The sequence below is a fragment of the Miniopterus schreibersii genome, assembly GCF_964146895.1.
Source record: "Miniopterus schreibersii genome assembly, chromosome: 4".
Taxonomy (NCBI): domain Eukaryota; kingdom Metazoa; phylum Chordata; class Mammalia; order Chiroptera; family Miniopteridae; genus Miniopterus; species Miniopterus schreibersii.
The window spans coordinates 76,551,033-76,570,189 of NC_138105.1; the positions used below are offsets into that span (position 1 = coordinate 76,551,033).

General features: G+C 46.0%; 1 protein-coding gene across 2 annotated transcripts; it reads left to right on the plus strand.

The window, feature by feature from the left end:
* Window positions 1–375: 375 nt before the first annotated feature.
* POLR3D (RNA polymerase III subunit D) lies at window positions 376–5,472 on the plus strand. 2 transcript variants are annotated; one of them, XM_081137165.1, is made up of 9 exons: window positions 376–514; window positions 733–902; window positions 1,849–1,892; window positions 2,485–2,636; window positions 2,790–2,914; window positions 3,120–3,288; window positions 3,655–3,920; window positions 4,366–4,518; window positions 4,682–5,472. In XM_081137165.1, the coding sequence occupies exons 2-9, from the start codon at window positions 738–740 to the stop codon at window positions 4,802–4,804; spliced, it is 1,197 nt and encodes a 398-aa protein (XP_080993291.1). In that variant the 5' UTR covers window positions 376–514; window positions 733–737; the 3' UTR covers window positions 4,805–5,472. The 2 variants fall into 2 exon arrangements, with proteins under 2 accessions (XP_080993291.1, XP_080993292.1); XM_081137166.1 differs by having other exon boundaries at window positions 386–491.
* Window positions 5,473–19,157: the final 13,685 nt, after the last annotated feature.

The following is a 19,157-nucleotide window of genomic DNA, read 5'->3' on the forward strand; positions in this document are numbered from 1 at the left end:
GGTGCAGTGACCATTCCAAGGTGACCGTCGAGCCCGCAGCCCGGCCAGGGCTCCCCGAGTGAGTCCGGGGCCCAATCTCTGCCCCGCGCCCCTCGCCCCATTCGCTGCGCCGACCCCAGTGACCCAGAGCTCCTCCGCGGAGAATCCCCACGTTGCGTGACGGCGGCCGCCGAGACCCCCACGCGCAGAACTGGGCGCCTCAGCCTCCCTCCGCCCTAGGCCGAGACCCCGAGGCGTAACCAGGTACAGTCCCCTCTTCCTTTTTCGCCCTCTCAACCCAGCTTTTCCCGACTCCGGGAAGAACCGGGAAGAGAAGGCGGAGGCGAGCGGGGCGCCGCCGGATAAATAGTGTGGCCGGCCCCGCCCACCGACCTCACTTCCGCCTCGCGGCAAGATGGCGGCGCCCGGGCCCCGCCACGCAGACTTCCGCCCCACGCCGAGACCTGGGGCCGGCTGCGGGCAGCGCCGGAGCTGAAGTCGCGACCCGCACGGTGTAGCGTCGGGGTGCTCTGGGGTGCGGCCCTGCCTCGCGGGACCTGGGGAGAGGGCGCGCCAAGGGCTCTGGCTGGGGTGGTCCGGGGAGTCGCCACGTGGGAGGGGAGGAGCTGAGATTCGGGGGAGGGACGCATTGACGGGGAGGGGGGCGAGCGACCAGGTGGGTGGGGTTCAGCCCTGGATCCGCGTATCCATCCCCTCGTTTGACGTTGTTGTCCCTTTCCTCTTCCCTCCCAGGCAACATGTCGGGAGGAAAAGCCGCGGGCGAGCCCAGCGCTCCTGGAGGGCCCCGCACCCTCCTCTCTGGGGCCCGGGGGCTTATTGGACAGCGGCCGGCGCCACACCTCACCCCGGGCCGCCTTCCCTCCATCCGCTCCAGGGATCTCACCCTCGGGGGAGTCAAGAAGGTACCCGACTACCTTGAATTCCAGGCCCCCTGGGGTTCAACTGATGTTCATGTAAGGCCTACCGTGTGCCAGATTTGGTGTAGGGCCTCACGGATCTCGTCCCCGGACTTCGCCTGCAAATTCTGGGGAGCCTGCCCTACCTTGAAGTCTAGATGCTGGATACAAGCTTTTGACGTGGTTCTCAGGGATGCCTGCGGGGCAGAGAATAATAATTAGTTTAAAAGCAACTTGAGCAATGTTTATTTACTTTTTTGGTGTTTGGACACCTTTAAGAAACCCATGAAAGTTACACAGGCATAAACTTTGCCTGCAGTTTTCCAGAGTTCTGAATTTGCCATGAATCCCAGTGTGTGTACTTTTGGTCTAGAGTATAATGAATTCTAGGCGTGGCATTAGAGGCTCTGTGTTCTCTTCCCTTATGTTTAGGACTAGATGTGAAGAGTAGCCCTGAAAGTAGGGAGTGGGGCATTAACAAGCATAAAGCAGCCTTTTTTTTTTAAAGACTTAAGTTTGCCTAGGTAAATTCTGGTGGCAGTCTAAACTATCATCTGATTGTGAGTACTATCAGATCTCTGCCTTTCCAGCTTGAGCACTTTCCTGGGATACTGACTGCTCTCTGTAGCAGTTTGAAGACAGGAGGGGAGATTAGATAAATTCCTCTACTTTTAGAAGTCTTGGGAGCTCTCCTTTCAGAGGGGAGAACTGAAGCTGCTAGTTTAAATAGGTTTTGGTGTCCTTTTGTGTGTAACTCTGCCACCATGACTTCACAATTTTCCTTTTCAAGCTTGTGTCTATCTCTGGAAATCTCTTGACAACAGTGTGGAATGTACAAAAGAGAACCATGGTGGTCTTGGTCCATAGCAGATCCCCTTTGGGAGTTTTTCTTTTCCTCAGTGCTTTGGGATCAGAAATTACCAAATCAGTGACTCCTGTATTTCACTTTCAGAAAACTTTCACCCCAAATATCATCAGTCGGAAGATCAAGGAAGAGTAAGTAGCTAGGCCTTCTGAATTCTCACCCCTTATTTACTTGTTCTGAATTTGGACCTTTTGGGAAATGACTAGCTGTGTGGAACAGAAATTTAAATTTGTGTATTTAGTTCTTTTCAACCCTGGCTCCCAGCTGTTTCTAATGTGCAAGCTTTACAAAAATACTGATGCTTGGGAGTCCTTCCCAGAATTTGTGATGCAACTTGTTTGCGGTGAAACAGTGATTATCTTTTACAGCCTGAGTTGAGAACCACTAGTTTAGACAAAGATGTATTAAGGTTTCCCTTAAGTTCTATTACATTACAGCATTCCTGTTTTCAATCAATACCAAAAAAAATTTTCGTTTTAGGGCAGTCTCTGTAATTCAACTTTAGAGTTATAGGTCCTATATATACCCTCAAACAAGAAGATAAAGCAAACTGAAAGGACTCTGCCCATCAAGGAAGTGAGAAGGGTATTAGACTTAGGATTGGATTCTGTTTCTCATGTTGTAGTTATTGGCTCAGGTGGAGTGGAGATATGTGGGAGAATAAGACTGGTTCTCCGAGGCAGGATAAGTGAGGGGTTTCCCTTAATCCATTCTCTTTTCCAGGCCTAAGGAAGAAATAGCCATCAAGAAGGAGAAGCGTGAAAGGGATAGAGATCGACAGCGAGAGGGGCATGGACGGGGACGGGGTCGACCAGAAGTGATCCAGTCCCATTCCATCTTTGAGCAAGGCCCAGCCGAAATGATGAAGAAAAAAGGTACAAAAGCTGTTAGGGCTCCTGGAGGAAGGGATCAATGGAATTTCAGTTCAGATTGCCTGAGAGCAGGGCAAGGGATTCCCTGCTCCCAGTTTAGCTTTCCTTGCTGTTGGCCTTTTCCTTACCCCTGGTGAACTGGGTGATTTCCCACAGGGAACTGGGATAAGACAGTGGATGTGTCGGACATGGGGCCCTCTCATATCATCAACATCAAAAAGGAGAAGAGGGAGACAGATGAAGAAACAAAACAGATCCTGCGCATGCTGGAGAAGGATGATGTAGGTACCAGCAGGCTGGGGGCATGGCTTTTATGGCTGTGGAAAGGACCTATGGGAGTCAGGGTTGGAGGAAGAATTGTTCTCTGATGTCCTGGAAGCCTAGTGAGCAGAGGAGTCTTCAGTTAGAAAAGGGTAAAGTGGACTGCAATCCCAGTATATGTGTATGCTGGCCAGGCCATGTGAACCGCTCGCTCTTCTTTGGCAGTTCATCGATGACCCTGGGCTGAGGAATGATACTCGAAACATGCCTGTACAGCTGCCTCTGGCTCACTCCGGGTGGCTGTTTAAGGAAGAGAATGAAGAACCAGATGTTAAACCTTGGCTGGCTGGCCCCAAGGAAGAGGACATGGAGGTGGATGTGCCTGTTGTGAAAGGTACTGTGTCAGTTAATGTCACGTCTCCTTTTCTGCGGCTGCCCCCCCCTCCCCACTGCCCCATGGGTCTCCCAGATTGCTGCTAATAAGCAGGTCCTCTCCTATTCCAGCTGTAAAATACATGTTCTGAACAATGACACTAAAGTCTCACTCTCAGAGGGTTCATGCTAACATGGACCAGTGGGCTTAGCCACAGATACCCCTTATTAGACAAGTCACACAACTCCTGGATCTCTCTTCACAACCAGTGTTTCTCTCAGCTTCCTGGCTGAGTGACAGTGGGACAGCTGGGAGTAAAAGGATGGGTGCATTGAGATGACATGGGTGGTCACTTGATAGCCCTTCCATTTGTGTTACCTTGGGCAGTGAAAGAGGAGCCACGAGATGAGGATGAGGAGGCCAAGATGAAGGCTCCTCCCAGAGCAGCCAGAAAGACCCCAGGCCTCCCGAAGGACGTGTCTGTGGCAGAGCTGCTCAGGGAACTGAGCCTTACACAGGATGAAGAGCTGCTGTTCCTCCAACTACCAGACACGCTCCCTGGCCAGCCGCCAACTCAGGACGTCAAGCCTATCAAGACAGAGATGCAGAGTGAGGATGGACAGATAGTGGTTGTGAAGCAAGAAAAAGACCGGGTATGCTCAGGATGAGTTCTCTGAAAATGCGGGGGTATCGATCAGGAAGGGAAGTTGCGACCTATAGGGTGAAGCAGTGGTGTCCCACCCAAGCTGAATTGCAAGAATAATATGCATTTGTTCTTTCTTCCCATAAGGGGCTTAAGGCTTTGTACGTCTAACTCAATTATATATATGTTTACTTTTTACAATGAAATACTTGAACATGTACATGAGAGAACATAAACCCTCATGTACCCAGTTTCAGCATTTATTAATATTTTGTCCATTTGTTTATTCGTTTGCTGTGGGTTTTGTTTCTTAACCAGTGGCAAACAGCCCTAGGAAAAGGCCCTTTTGGGGGAGCTTATGCTAACTTTTGTTGCTGATGCCTTCCTTTGGGAAAGGGTTCGCTCATGAAGGATGGAGGAAACACCCCATCTCCATACCCTGATTCTCCTCACAGGAAGCCAGGCTGGCAGAGAATGCTTGTACCCTGGCTGACCTGACAGAGGGTCAAGTTGGCAAGCTGCTCATTCGCAAGTCTGGAAAGGTTCAGCTCCTCCTGGGCAAGGTGACTCTGGATGTAACAATGGGAACCACCTGCTCTTTCCTGCAGGTAAGAGCCCGTAGGTTCAAGGGCAAAGGCCCTTTAAGAGGCTGAGTGTTGAGAATCAGTGCTAAATGGGGGAGAAGGATTCTTGGAATTATCACATTAAAATCAGGACTGATTGATGGGCTATGTGGTTTTGGTTCTCATCACCTTCTCTGTCTGTTGGCAGGAGCTGGTGTCCGTGGGCCTTGGAGACAGTAGGACGGGGGAGATGACAGTCCTGGGACATGTAAAGCACAAACTTGTGTGTTCCCCCGATTTTGAATCCCTCTTGGATCACAAACACCGGTAAAATGAGCAGATGGAGGAGGATGGTGACTGTGCCCATGGCTGCTACCTGCTCCAGACGTTTTGTTCTAAAATCTATGTGACCCAGAAGGAGCCTGTTTGGCCCATCACTCCAGCCTTTGGCAGCCATTGTCCCAGTTTTCTGCACAGGGCCTGTGTGGCTCCCTCCCACAGCAGCTATGCACAGTGACCTTCCCACAGCATGGATACTGCATGTCCTTGCTGCTGGGGGACTTGTCCCTTCTATTTATTTTTATATTTATGTTTTATCTCTTCAACTGACTGCATCCTCCCCAGGTAGAGAGGGGAGGGTCTGTGGAAGAGTACAAGCTCCTCGTGGTGACCATCTTGGTTCTGACTGTGGGAAGTGTAAAGATTGCTGCTGCTGCTCTCGCTCCCTCCTTCCTCCTGAGGGGCAGTGTCGGAGAGAGAGCAGGGAATTTTTGAGTCTGAGACTCAGTACTCAAGCCCAGCTCTGTCAGTAACTAGTAGTGTGACCTTGGACAAACTACCTAACCTTTCTGAGCCTCATATTCCTCGTCTGACAAAAATGAGGATAATACCTACCTCACAAGGTTGGTGTGAGGATTAAATGGAATGTTGTAGATGGAAACTCCTTGCACAAGGCCAGACATGCACAGTAGGCACTCAATAAATGTTAGTTTCCCTTCCCGTGCCTGAGTCTGTTTTCAAACAAAGTAGAGATTCTGAGAGTCTCTGGAGGAAGTGAACAGAGCTGCTTTGTCTCTGCATTCTTATTCCACATCTCACTCCCCCACCCTGGGCCTAATGCTCTGAAGGTACAGGTTCAGGCCCTTCTGTGCCCTTTTTCTCATGAGCATTCTTAGCCAAGTGCTTCCTGTTTGTTGTTATGAGGTGCTAGCTATAGGTTCTATCAAAGAAGTCAGGGACTCCTCCCAGCACCTGCAAATGCCTTCAGGTGACACAGTGGTCCCAGGACTTGTTCTTCCTACCCTCACCCCTGCAATAAGTAGCAGTAGTCTTCTAGCTTCCATTGAAGTATTTCTCAAAAGAGCAATTAATAATTCTCAGAGAATTATCACTGTACTAAGTCAAATACTGCTGAAGAACAGCCCTTATAGTAAGCTAGAAGTTAGCCCTGGCCGGTATGGTTCAGCTGGTTAGAGCATTGTCCCATGCACTAAAGGGTTACAGGTTTGATTACCCAGGTTCCCGTTCAATCCCTAGTCAGAAAGTGTACGGGAGGCAGCCAATCAATGTCTCTCTCTCATATTGATGTTTCTCCCTCTCCCTTCCTCTCTAGAATCAGTGGAAAACATATTCTCAGGTGAGGATAAAAGAAAAAAAGAAGTAAGAAATTTATTAAATAATGGCCTCTTTGACACTTGACAGGCGACATCACACTTCAAAAGCTTTGAGTTTGAGAGGCACACCTCTGTCTCTTGTGCTAGCATCACCGGTTTCGCCCACTTGGCTCGGATCCCAATGCCCGCTGGCCATGCTGGCCTTTAGTTCATGGGTCTGTAGTCTTGTTCTTTTCACCAGGTCATCACACTTTTGATCCTTCCAATGTATAGGCCCGGGAGAAGCAGCTTCTCTGCCCCCTTCCTTTGTCCACAGGGCTAGGTTTTTCCCTGGTTCAGCAAAGGTGGGACATCTTAAGTGGTTAGGGCAAGCCTCCTGCAGCAGTGTCTCTGGTTATTAGATGCCAGTGTCATAACTCCCTTTGCTGTGAGTTTAGGCAGCGCCCTCTGGAACAGGGATGGACCACAATAAGCGCTCAGTAGGAGCACATCCTCTTGATTTTCAGGTAACCTCAGAGGTTTTGGGTGGATATGCCTTCCTTTAGTATCTTCCTTCTGTCATGGCTGGGGCTTTTCCTACACTGAGCCCTTTAAGCTGCCTAGCCAGCAGCTATGGGGGAAATAGAATATTTAATCACCACATTGCCCCCTTCTGTAGCCAAGAGCTCACAGGAGATCTGTTAGGTGGTGGTGATCTGGTCTCTTCTTGTAGAGGACTGGAGCAGAAGGTTCCTTGGAGACATATGTGGAAGTCCTATTTGGTCTAAGGTTGAGCTTTGAGGAGCCAACTGCTTTTGTTCTCTGGGCTTCAGTGCTTTCTTTTATATAGTTAATGCACTGCCAGTGAGTCTCCATTGTAATCCTCTTTCTCTTCTGTTTCTTTGGCTCAAAAATATTCTGCTTTTCTAGGCCAACTTGAAGGCCCTGCCTTGTTACATGTTTGGTATTTTTCCGTCTTCAGTTCTTTGACTCTTCCAGGAAAGCTCGAGGAGGAGTGTGTACACTTTCATGCTCACCATTTCGGGTATCTTGGGTTGAACGTTAATGACCCTGTGTCAAAGTGTGGAAGAAATAGAAGGCAAGTCGGCTTTCTTGGCTGAGCTTCTGATGCATACATTTCTTCCAACAAATCAATGCAAGTAATGGGAATAAAAAACTCAAAGCAACATTCATATATGGGTGCAAATGTATCACTTCCTGCATGTGTGTGCATTTTAAGGCACCAAAAGAGGAAACTATAGGCCTGGTCATTTTTTATCTACATGATTAAGTGACAGATGTGGGATTTTGAGTCAGGTTTGGGCTTGAATCCAACTCCACCAGTCACTTTGGGGAAATTACTTCCCTGAGCTCAGTTTTATTTCTTTTCTCTAACAGCCCTGGCCAGCATGGCTCAGTTGTTTGAGCATCATCTCATGCACCAAAAGGTCACCAGTTTGATTCCCTGTCAAGGCACATACCCAGGTTGCAGGCTGGATCCCCAGTAAGGGGTGTGCAGGAGGCAACTGATCAATGTTTTTCTTTCATATTGATGTTTCTCTCTCCTTTCCTCTCTCTAAAAATCAATAAAAACATATCCTCACCTGAAGATTAAAAAAAAAAAATTTAATGAGATTATAGTAGCTCTTTATAGGGTTGCTTTTAAATTAGAGTGGACTTAAAGCGTTTATTTGGTGCCAGACAGAAAAATGCTTCTATCAGGATGTGGTTGGCATTTGTAACAGGAAACTAGACTGACTAACATAACTCACAGACCTACCCACATGGTCCAATTGAATCATTCAATCTCAAGCATTCCCCCAGAGCAGGATAATTATAGGAATTCTTTTGGAAATGTCTCTTGCACTGTACAACATAAGAGGAAAAGCTATATTACAATCTATCTGTGGACTTTTAAAATTCATCGCAAAATCACTGACTTGGGAACATTTTGGTTTTTCCAGCTTACTGTTTTAAAAAATGATGTAAAAAAAAACACCAAAGAAAAATAAATAAATAAATAATGATGTGATAAACAATTGTAAAATTGTTGCCAATATCCTTAAATATTTCCTTAGGATTCTTTATTAAAAATGTCTTCGCTGAATCAAAATTCTATGACATTTTCACCTCCAGGCTGTTTGTACCTGATCACATGCCCATCAACAGTGTATAAGAGTTGCTCTTGCACTTATAAAGTTAAAGGTATAATCACAATTCTGTTTTGAAACTATATAAACTTAAAAAGACACTGAGAAGGAGAGCTGACCTGTACTTTCTGACCCTCTGAATACATAACTAATGTTCTCTATTTTCCCTCCATCAGACATCAGAAGGGACTGATGGGCAAAGAAGCCTGGCTCCCACAGTTGGGGTACATGCTTTCCAAGTTCAGTTGTGTTTTTCCCAAGCTGTTTTTGCCACTTGTGTTTGTGATTGCGTAATGCAGTTAAACATTGTATAAACTAGTAAAACAGGAGGGCTAGAAAAAGCATTTTTGATGAAAATAGGGTAAATACCTAGTTTAATTGAATTTATAAACTGATAAAATATAAGTGGCAAAAGGAAGTTATTTCTATGAAAACCAAGGTGAGTGCTTTGGAAAGACTTAATAAAGATGAGTTGCTAAAAAATACTGTGGAATTAAGTTTAATTCTAATTCTGCATTTAGATTGCCTTTTCACCTACTTTTGGAGAAACCAAAACAGGTGATCTTAGCAGTGCTTATGGGTTTGTGTAGTTTTTGTGGAGTGCTAACCAGTGGACCCATACTCAAAGAAAAGGACTTGTCCTTACACCAAATCACTAGTGGACACATGACCATTTATAAGTGATAAACAAGTTAAAAGAAAATACTTAAAATAGATAATGGTTTTTTTAATTTAAAAATTTCCTCCAAAATATCAGTTAAGATTAGGTTCAGCTATGAGAAATAGAGCCCCCAAATGACAGTGATTTTTAACAGATAGAATTTTATTTTTCTCTTGTTAAAGCCTAAAGATGCACAGTATAAACCAGTATGGCAGCTCTGTTCCACAAAGCCTCAAGGATGTTCGGTTCCTTTCAGTTTATCTTCCCATGGTTTCTGGGCTGTGGCCCACATCCTCATGTTGTGTTGGGAGACCAGACCTCCAGTCATTGCACCATACCCCAGGCAGTCAGATGAATGAAAGGCTCGTATCCTCCAGATGACGGGGCGTTTCATCTCCTTTCAGAAAGGTTCCTGGGAGATGTCCCATAACATTTATGATCATATACCATAGTCCAGAGAGTGGGGATGTAGTCAACCCTGGCCTTAAAGGAGACTGAGAAATGTTCTCTTTATCTTAAATGAGCAGACACCTTCCTAAAAGTCAAGTTTCATTATCATGGAAGAAGGAACACAGGACCAACCAGCAGCCTCTGTCACATCTATTTAACATTTTAAGAATAACTGAACAACCACTGGTCCCAATTGTGACAGAAGAACTTCCAGTGTGCATCACGTACGTAAGCACACCCTCAACTGCAGCGCAGATACCACGTGCTGCTGTAACCACTTCCTGGGCCACACACTCAGTGCCTTGACCCCGCCTGTCTTACTCATCTGACAAAACCCCACTTTTGGGTAAGTAAATTTCTGCTGGCTCAGCATCTGCCCTGAGGGCTTAGACATGGCTGGAGAAACACCCACAACCAAATGGAGTGGTCTCACCTTGAGACTAATATTCTACTACATTTTCCTTGTCCACTGCCCAGAGAGTACCTCCTAACACCTTTCCCTAAGTCCTCAAACCTCTTGCACCTCTCCCCTCTCTCAGCTGATGGCCCTGCTTCTTGGTGCATTAAGAGAATAGAAGCAATGGAGAGAACATCGCACATTCCCACTGCCACATCTAGCTGCCTGTTTGTATCTGTGTCCAGGTGCGCAGTCTTTCTCCTGTCACTGTGGATGAACTGTACTCCTCTGAGACCAGGTTTTTCACTGGGCACTAGATTCTGTCCCCTCTTACCTACTCAAAGGATATTGCTCAGCAACCCCCTACACAAGTGTATGTGCACTTGCACACACACACACACGCACCAGTTTCCCCCTCTATTAGATCAGCCTCACAGGATACAAGTAGGCTCCTATGGATACATCTTGAAAGCAGCAGATTTCCCTTCAAGTTTGCATTGACTCCAGGGATCACTTTTCTCTGCTTCTCATGCAGCACAGCTTGAAAGAATTGCCTTTACTTGTCCCCACTTCCTCTCATCCATTCTCTCGTGAACTCGTTCATACCAGCCTTTCACCGCTCCACCCAGCAGCTCTTCTCAAGCTCACCAGTGAGGCCCTTACCAAACTCAAAAGTAAATTTGCAATCCTTATTTTACTGAATCTATGATCGCATTTGACACAGTTGATCACTCCTTCCTTCCTCAAATGCCTTCTTTTCTTGGCTTTGGGGTTGCTGTGCTAACTTTTCCTTATTATCTCCCTGGATGTGCTCCTCATCTCCTTTTCCAGGTGTCTCCCCATGTCCCTGCCTCTAAACATGGGAGTGCCCAGGGCTCAGGCCTTCGAGTGTCTCCATTGTCTGTCACTCTTACTCCCTCAGCGATCTCATCCAGATCATGGCTTTCAGCTCTATATCTGTGCCTCCCAATTTATTACCTCCAGCCTGGAGCTCTCTCCTGTGACATCCAACTGCTTACCCTCCTGTCTCTTCTTATGTCTAGTAAGCAATTCAACCCTTACTACCAATTTTAGGAAATAGAGGATTCAAAATAACCCATGAGAGTCCAGTCAGCAAAATCCTGACTGTGTCAACAGGACAAATGACTCAGTTTCTTCAAGGAACAAATTGTAAGGGGGGAAAAGGGGAAGAATGAAGGAGGAACCCATAGATTATAAGAGATTTGAGAGAGAATGTCATTCAGTTGTGGTGTAGGGACATTATTTAGACACTGAGTCTGAGAACTGCAGGAAAAACTCAGCTTGGAGACTTTACCGTGGCTTCCGGCAGCTTAAGGCCACGTCCCTGGGACAGCCCAGTCCCGTTTGAGTTTCTATTTGGAAAAGGTCAAAACTAAAAAATTTTTGCATTTTGTTCTAGCCAACACCTGACAAAGGGCCCTGACCTCCCTTTCTTAGAGCGTTTACTGAATCTATGATCTAAGCCCTTAAAAAGGCTTAGAATTCTGAACCCCCCTCTGTTCCTTTGAGATGTACACTCATAATCTGTAACTCCAGAGTGTCTGTTTCAAGGAATGGAAAACCATTCCTTTGAAAGGTTATCATGAAAGAAAGGACTTTTGTCTCCCAGTGTCTGGGAAGATAGAACCCTAACTTCCATAGTTTCCAGCCAGCAGACACTGCTGGACTAGTCACAGTTACAATGACCAACCCTTTGTAATCTACTTGAGTCCCGCTCTCTCTCCCCCTTCCACCCCACCCCCATTCTCCCTTTAAAATGCCCAATCATCTGTTTGCAAATTGAAATGGAGCTTATCTCTTTCCCCTATAGTCACTGAATAAAATCTGTTTTCACTACTTTAATATCCAGCTTTGTTTATCTTTGACATTTCTAACAATAAAAAAATCATGAGGCAATCAGGGATATTTGTATATTGGCTAGGTATTTGATACCATTGAATAATTATTATTACCTTTTTTTTTTTTTTTAGCTGGGATAATGGTGTTTTGGTTATATTTTCCAAAGTAATAATTAGAAAAATCTATCCAGAATGTTAACTGCTTCTCATCGCCTCCAGCATTATTACTCTTGACCAAACATCCTTCCTTGTGGGATTTTGCCTCTTAAATGGTGGGCCTGCTTCTGCACCTCTTCCCATCCCACCTCCCACCAGTCTGTTCTCAACAGGGCAGCCAGAGAGATCCTGGGAAAAGGTGCCATATCCTGTCATATCCCATCTCATTCGGAGTAAAAGCCAAGTCTGTTCAATCTACAAGACCTCATGGGATCCTCCCTGACTGCTGTGACCTCATGTCCTGCTCTCCCGGTCAGTCCTCTTCAGCCACACAACTCTTGCTACTTTTGTATGAGCAGGCTGGTCCAGCTTTAGGATTTTCACATTATTTTCCCCCTGCCTAGAACCCACTTTCCCAATACCTTCTTGTCTTGTTTCCTCACTCCCTTAAGATATCTGAGACTTTCCCTGTGCACCCTACATAAACTTGTAATGTCCCACCCGACACTCCTTATGCCCCAATCCTGCTCTCTTTTTCTCCATAGCATGTATCGCCCCCTGACTTCCTTTTTCGTCTGATACCCCGCTAGAACATAAGCTATGTGAGAGTAGACCGTGTTGTCCATTACCTTATTCCCAGAACTTAAAATAGCTCCTCCTACATAATAGGCACCAAAGAAATGTTTGTTGAAACAACAAAGGAATGACTATTGTGTTTGGTTGTGTATGATAAGAATTGATAACCACATTTCTGAGCAAGTGAAAACAGGACTTTTCAAGTCTGCTGGCTTCATCTCCAGGGAAGAATGTCTCTTCTCCAGGGAGAAGAAAGGATCCCACCAACCCAGCTGGCAGGGCTTTGGGCCAATGTTATGTGCTGTCCTTGTGGCTTTTGCTGTTGAGTGTGTAATTGGCCCTGGTGTTTTCCACTGTGAAGGCTCAGAAACGTCTGAAGGATTATACCATCTGGAATTGGTGCTTGTAGAAAAGTGCTGCTGGCCCTGGGACCCCTTTGAGCTAAAAATCTTCCTGATTGGTCATTTTCCCAACTGGAACATTTGGCAAAGGAGACAGCCTCCTTCTGGAAGTGTCCCCGAGGGGTTGTTGCCTCCCTGATGTGGCTAAGAGATACACCTTTTTCAAATAGCAGCTCTTAGATTCTTGCTATTGGATTCTTGTCAAAACCGAACACCTGAGACTTTTTAAACACACACCCATAGGAAGAGGCCTTGTGACCGCTATTTGGGGGGTAAGTTAACTCAGACTCAACAACTAACAATGTGGGGAGTGTCCAACATGCCTCACTTGTCAGATGGAAATGTTATTTGTAAGTCTGCGCCTGGCCTTGGCCAACCAGCATTTTCAGCTTCATGTGAGGAAAAAAAGGCAGCTATCCCTTTAGGGTAAATGTTATGCTCCACTCCACAACCCGAAGGAAAGCCAGTCTCTCAATGGGACTCTCAGTCCACAGAAGTTCCCCCAAATGCCAGGTTCACTGATGGTGTGGTGAAGCTGCAACCCATGGTGTCCACTGGGCTGCTGTGGCTATTCAGTATCAGTGCCAGCTGTGTGGAATGGAAAACAGATGTGGTTGCTTCACTCAGGAGGCAGAACTCAAAGCCACCCTCACAACTCTGGCCAGTAGGCCTTGTGAACCTTGTTATGTTCTTACTGACTCTTGGGCTGTTGATAATGGTCTAGTTGTTCGGTTGACCATTTGGAAAATTACAGACTGGCAGATTAAACTATAGACTTCCTTCTTTTGGGCTATGAACCATGGCTGCTGATGGAACAGCCTCAAGTCGCCATGTAGGTGCCCATGGTGAGGATCCATTCTCTGATGAGACCAACTGGAATCAAGCTGCGGACTGAGCCTGCACTGCCTAGACTTCTGCTGCCTACACATACCATTGAACCAGACACACAACACACCCACCACCATAGATTGGGCACCAAGTAAAGTTCTCTATCTTTTACATGTACCAGCTCTGACTACATGCCAGGCCTGTCACTCCTAATAAAAGTCTCTCGGTGAGGGAGGCTCATTGCACAGGGTGAGGCAGTTGAGTCCATGGAACCTTTGACCCCCTCCTGGGGCTACTGGTGGTGGCTCACCACCCTTGACACTTCCAGTTTGCAGTGTTGTCTCATTCCAATGCACTGACTCTCGCCAGACTGTTGTGCCCCTTTAAACTAGTCTTTGTTATATTTCTGGTTTTCTGGGTATTTGCAGTCTAATGATGATACACCTTTGATCAAAATGGGCTCTCAAGCCATTTAAGGTATTTGATGGACCTTCAGCACTGTCCACTACCCACAGGCATCTGGTTTGTTGAGCACTGGATCTGCCTCCTGAAAAATCACTTTAAGCCCTGGCTAGTGTGGTTCAGTTGGTTGGGCCTCATCCCGTGCGTCAAAAAGTTGCCGGTTTGATTCCAGTTCAGGGCACACGCCCGGATTTCTGGCTTGGGGGCGTGCAGGAGGCACCTGATCAACATTGCTCTCACATCGATTTTTCTCTTGCCCTTCCTCTCTCTCTCAAAATCAATAAAAAAATTTTTTACATAGAATAAAAATATTCTCTTTCAATTTGTATGTATCATTTTTAAAATGACTACAAAGTTGTAACAACATAAATAGGTATTAAGATATTTGGACCTGACAACTTAAATGGAACTGTCCTGAGCTGAGTTGCTATGAAAAAATTACTGAGACTCTAGGAGCACAACTGATTACATTTTATAAAAATACCCTTGTTCCTCTTGTACTCAATTCTTCTGGACAAAAGTTCTGGGTGTGACAAATGATAAATTTATAGTTACTTTAATTAATTCCCTATAGGCCCTGTCTCCAAATACAGTCACATTGGGGGTTAGGCTTCAACATATGAATTTTAAGGGGGACACAATTCAGTTCATAACATTCTTCCCTCTAGTCCCCCCAAATTTATGTCCTTTCCACATGCAAAATACATTTATCCCAACCCAAAAGCCCCCAAAGTTTTAACCCATTCCAGCATTAATTCTGAGTCCAAAGTCTCATCTAGATATCATCAAAATCAGGTATGGGTGAGAGTTGAGATATAAATCATCTTGAGGCAATATTCCACTCCAGCTGTGAACTTGTGAAGAGGAAACAGCTTTGCCTCCAGGACCTGTGGCAGAAGTGGCAGCCTTGAGAATCTGAATCACCTTTCGTGTTATTCTCCCGTTTCCTTTAAAGATAAAGCATGTTGAGTAGCCCTACTGTCCTGTCCTGTAGAATCCCAGAAATCTAAAATCCTCCCTTTAGAAAGACTGCCTTTATTTCACGCAGCATCTGTTCCCTTTGATCCAGACTGGCTGTGTCTCTGCTGGTATCATGGCATCTCTATTCCTAGCTTCTGCTGAGGTGGCTGATGAACTCCAGGTTAACCACGGATAATCTCCTAGTGGAGCGATTGTCTAGCCATGCACTTGGTGCTGTTCTCTCCAGAATAACTTTTCTTATTTTTGCAATATGGATAGGCTGAGAACTTCCCCAAATCTTCAAGTTCTGCTTCCTTTTTGCTTACTCTTTCCCTCAATTTATCTCTCTCCTCTTCCATTTTACTATAAGCAGTAAGCAGAAGCCAGGGCACCACCTTCTACACTTTGCTTGGCCATGTCCTCAGCTAAATATCCAAGTTCTACTTTTCACACAATACCAGGACCCTATTCAGTCAGGTTCTTTGCCACTTATAACAAGGATCACCTTTCCTCCAGTTTCCAATGGTATGTTCCTCACTTCAGTCTGAGCTCTCACCAGAAGCACCGTTAATGCCCATATTTCTACCAATAGTCCCTTCAAGGCAATCTAGGCTTTTTCCAGCATGCATCTAAAAACTTTTCCAGTCTATCCCCATCACTCATTCCAAAGCCATTCCACATTATGTATTTGTTACATCAGCACCCTATTTCACAGTATCAAAATCTGTATTGGTTTCTCCAGAGAAACACAATCATTAAGATTGCAGAGGAGGAACAAACTTTCCCCTTAAGTTTCTTCTGTCTGTCTGGTCTAATAATCAAATAGACATGAGACAGATTAATAAGAGAAAATAAACACATTTAATACATTCGTATGTATGAGAATCCCTGCAGACATGAGACAGTCAGAGACCCCCCCATGTAGGAGAGATTTAGAGACAGAAAGGGAGATTGAGGTGTATAAGACACCCTGAGCTAGGGATAAGGTAATGCACCTGAAGGGCTTCAAAGGGTCATTGCAGGTTGATAAAAACAACAGATACTTGGCAAACAGAAGTTTTTCCTGCCCTATAGATAGGTCAAAAGAGGTTACCTCTCATAATCTCCCATTATGGGCAAGGCCCCTAATTCAAGTTCTTCCAGATAGTCAAGGGAGGGGCAGAAGTTTCTCTTGAACCTGCAGTTAAAATTACCTTTAGCACAAAACAATCTCCATACCACACTTTGGGGTGACTCATACTGGACCCCCACAGAATATATAAAGAATTGGCCCATGTGATTATGGAAGCTGACTAGTCCCAAGTTCTGCAGAATGAGTTGGCGCTCTGGAGACTCAAGAGAGCTCATGGCGTAGTTCCAGTTCAAGTCTGAAGGCCAGAGAACCAGGAGAGTTGATGGTGGTGTTGCAGTCTGAAGGTTGGCAAGCTCAAGATCCAGGAAGAGTCAATACTTTAATTTGACTCTGAAGGCAGGAAAAAGCTAATGTGCCAGTTCTAAGGCAGTCAGGTAAAAGGAATTCTGTTACTCCAGAGAGGATCAGGCTTTTTGTTCTATTCAAGCCTTCAACTGATTGGACGAGGCCCACCACATTAAGGAGGGCAATCTGTTTTACTCAGTCTCCAGATTCAAATGTTAATCTCATCCAGAAACACCCTTCCAGAAATACTCAGAATAATGTCTGTTCAAATATCCGGGCATCCCATGGCCCAGTCATGGTGATGCATGAATTTAACCATAACAGTTATTACTTGTCATATTGTAGCCACTCTAGTGTGTGTGAAGAGATATCTCACTGTGGTTTTCGTTTGCATTTCCCTAATGTCTAATGATGTTGAGCACATTTTCATATATTTAATAGCCATTTGTGTCTCTTCTTTGCTGAAAGATCAGTTCCTATCCATTGCCTATTTTTTTTATTGGATTGTCTTTTTCTTATTGAACCTTAACATGTTTTGTGCTTTATTTTTCTTGTTAGTTCATATTAATTAAAACTTTTTATATGGCAGTTTGGGGGCCAGGTTGAAGGTGTACTTCTCCTGGAGGATTGGTATTTATCTCTGTCTGGAACCAAGAAACATCTAGAAAGAGCGAAGGGGTATTCTGCCAATAGATCTCTGCTTTAGAAATCCTCCCACTCCAGTAGTTTTTGAATTCTATTCTGATTTGGGAAGGAGAGGAGAGTCCTTGGGATGTATGGATTAAAACAAGGTATGAGATATCTGAGGCTTGGAAAAGCCTTCTTCTGCCATATATCATGCAAAGCATTTGCATGTCTCTACAGGGTAAGCCAAGATCTCTCAAATCTTGACTCCAGCCACCTCAGAAACACTGGGGTTGGAGAGGGGTGCAATTATTTGTCAAAATGGTTAGGAGAGGGGGAGAAAAGTGTTTCTTTGGGTGAAAATATTCAGAAATAGCAGAATTAAACGCCAATACTTTTATATAATTTGAAGAAACTTCTTGGCTCACAGATTTAGGCATCAAAAATTAACGATAGCCAATGTTTATTGCAGGCAATCTACTCCTGAACATCATCTCATGAACGTATGTACATTTCCATACAACTCTATGAATGGATGCTTTTATTCCCATTTTATATGTATGGAAAGGGGGGCGCAGAGATCACACAACGAGGTGTTTAAATGTAAACTCAAGTTTTCTCTTTTCTATTCACCACCGCATCCCTACATCCTCTAACTGGAAAGGGTGAGGCAAGTCAATTTCAACAGGAGCGTGTAAGCTAAAGGAGTTGCCTGCAGAAAGGGAGTCAGAATTTTAAAAACGTGACACATATTCATGCCGAGACTCCCTTCTAACTTCTGGACCCCCATTTCTAGCACCCTTTTGGTTGGAACCTCCGGGTGGAGCGAGGCTCCTAGAAAGGGAGTGGCCTTTTCTGCAGGCGAGCCAATGAGGTGGCTGGATCTTGTGAGCGGCACATCGTTTGGCCAATGGGTTCAGGCGCTGAGACCCCGCGAGAGGACGGGAAATTCGGGTCTGAGCATGTGGGTCTTTGGGCGTGGCGGACGCCTCGAGTGCAGACTTCTCCTGAGGCCCGCGGAGCCGGGCGAGGGCTCGGGCCGTGGTGAGTGGATAGGACGCGGGTGTGGACGGCCAGGGGAGGCGGAGGTCACTCCGGTGCAGGCCAGTGGGCCTCCAGTCAAGCTAGTGGTGGCCTGCGGTGTCCCTCCGTGCGCACCGCGGACCTCCCCCTCCCCCCCCAGGCGCGAGGGGCCGCGGGCTCGGGGGGAGGCCGAGGGGAGGGAAGTGGTTATTTGAGGCTGGAAGCTCCCTCTTGTGTATAGGAGGACGCGGGACCTCGAAAAGGTAGAAAGGTGGTGGGCCGAGGAGGGAGGGATTCACAGGGTTTAAGTGGGCTCGATTGTTATTTGGACCTAAATGGTGGGCAGGAACTCCAGGTTTGGGGAATGGTGCTTTTTCTCTGAGGTGGAAGGAGGGTAGGATTTGCCTTCAGGGTGGGGGTTGGGGTTCGGGGGGCTCCTTTCCCGTTAGGCCCTGGTCCTGTTGGCTCAGCCCAGAGCTCCGACTCGGAGGTGGGGAAGGTAGGCCTCGCCTGTCCCTGGGAGCCTTACCTGTTGGACCTTATAGTCAGCCAACTGTCTTCTAACTAAATCAAAGGAGAAAATCCACAAGAAGGTGGGCCTTCTGGAGAAGGTGCCCACATCTAAAAACGTGAGGATGGCGATGAGGGAGGGGTGGAGAAAGAGGAAGCTTCCAGAAATCCTTCCTTGGTGGGTGTTAAAGCGCCTCTCAGTGTATCCCAGGTAGGCAACTGATTGTTCTGGATTCTTCGGGTGGTGCTGGGAAGGTGTGAGCAGAAGGCCAGGCTAAGGGGAGAGTCTTTGAGGAAGGGAGGCATATCCTGCCGTTTTAGTGTAAAAGAGGATAGTTCAGTTAAAGTTTTTTTTTGTCAGATCCCGGACTCCCTCCACTTACAGTATTGACTTAAGAATTAGGTGTTAGTCTTTATGTCCATGGCCCAATTTCTCTATAATACGTAAGGCAGGTTTGCAAAAGTTAAGAAGAGGCTTTCTTAAGTTTTCAGTTAAGAAACATTCTTCAGGGATCAGGGGTGGGTCAGGACAATGAAGAAAGTCCAAGAAGGATTCCTGAAATCTATAGGTTATAAAGTGATTTTGAAGAGGACCCGAGATTTGGGAGGCAGGAAGGG

What these genes read in the sequence shown, in the direction of transcription:
- POLR3D (XM_081137165.1), top strand. Translation starts at nt 738, where the DNA reads ATGTCGGGAGGAAAAGCCGCGGGCGAGCCCAGCGCTCCTGGAGGGCCC. An exon ending in TGAAGCAAGAAAAAGACCGG is followed by an intron (nt 3,921 to 4,365) that starts GTATGCTCAGGA and finishes TTCTCCTCACAG; the next exon opens with GAAGCCAGGCTGGCAGAGAA. An exon ending in CCACCTGCTCTTTCCTGCAG is followed by an intron (nt 4,519 to 4,681) that starts GTAAGAGCCCGT and finishes GTCTGTTGGCAG; the next exon opens with GAGCTGGTGTCCGTGGGCCT.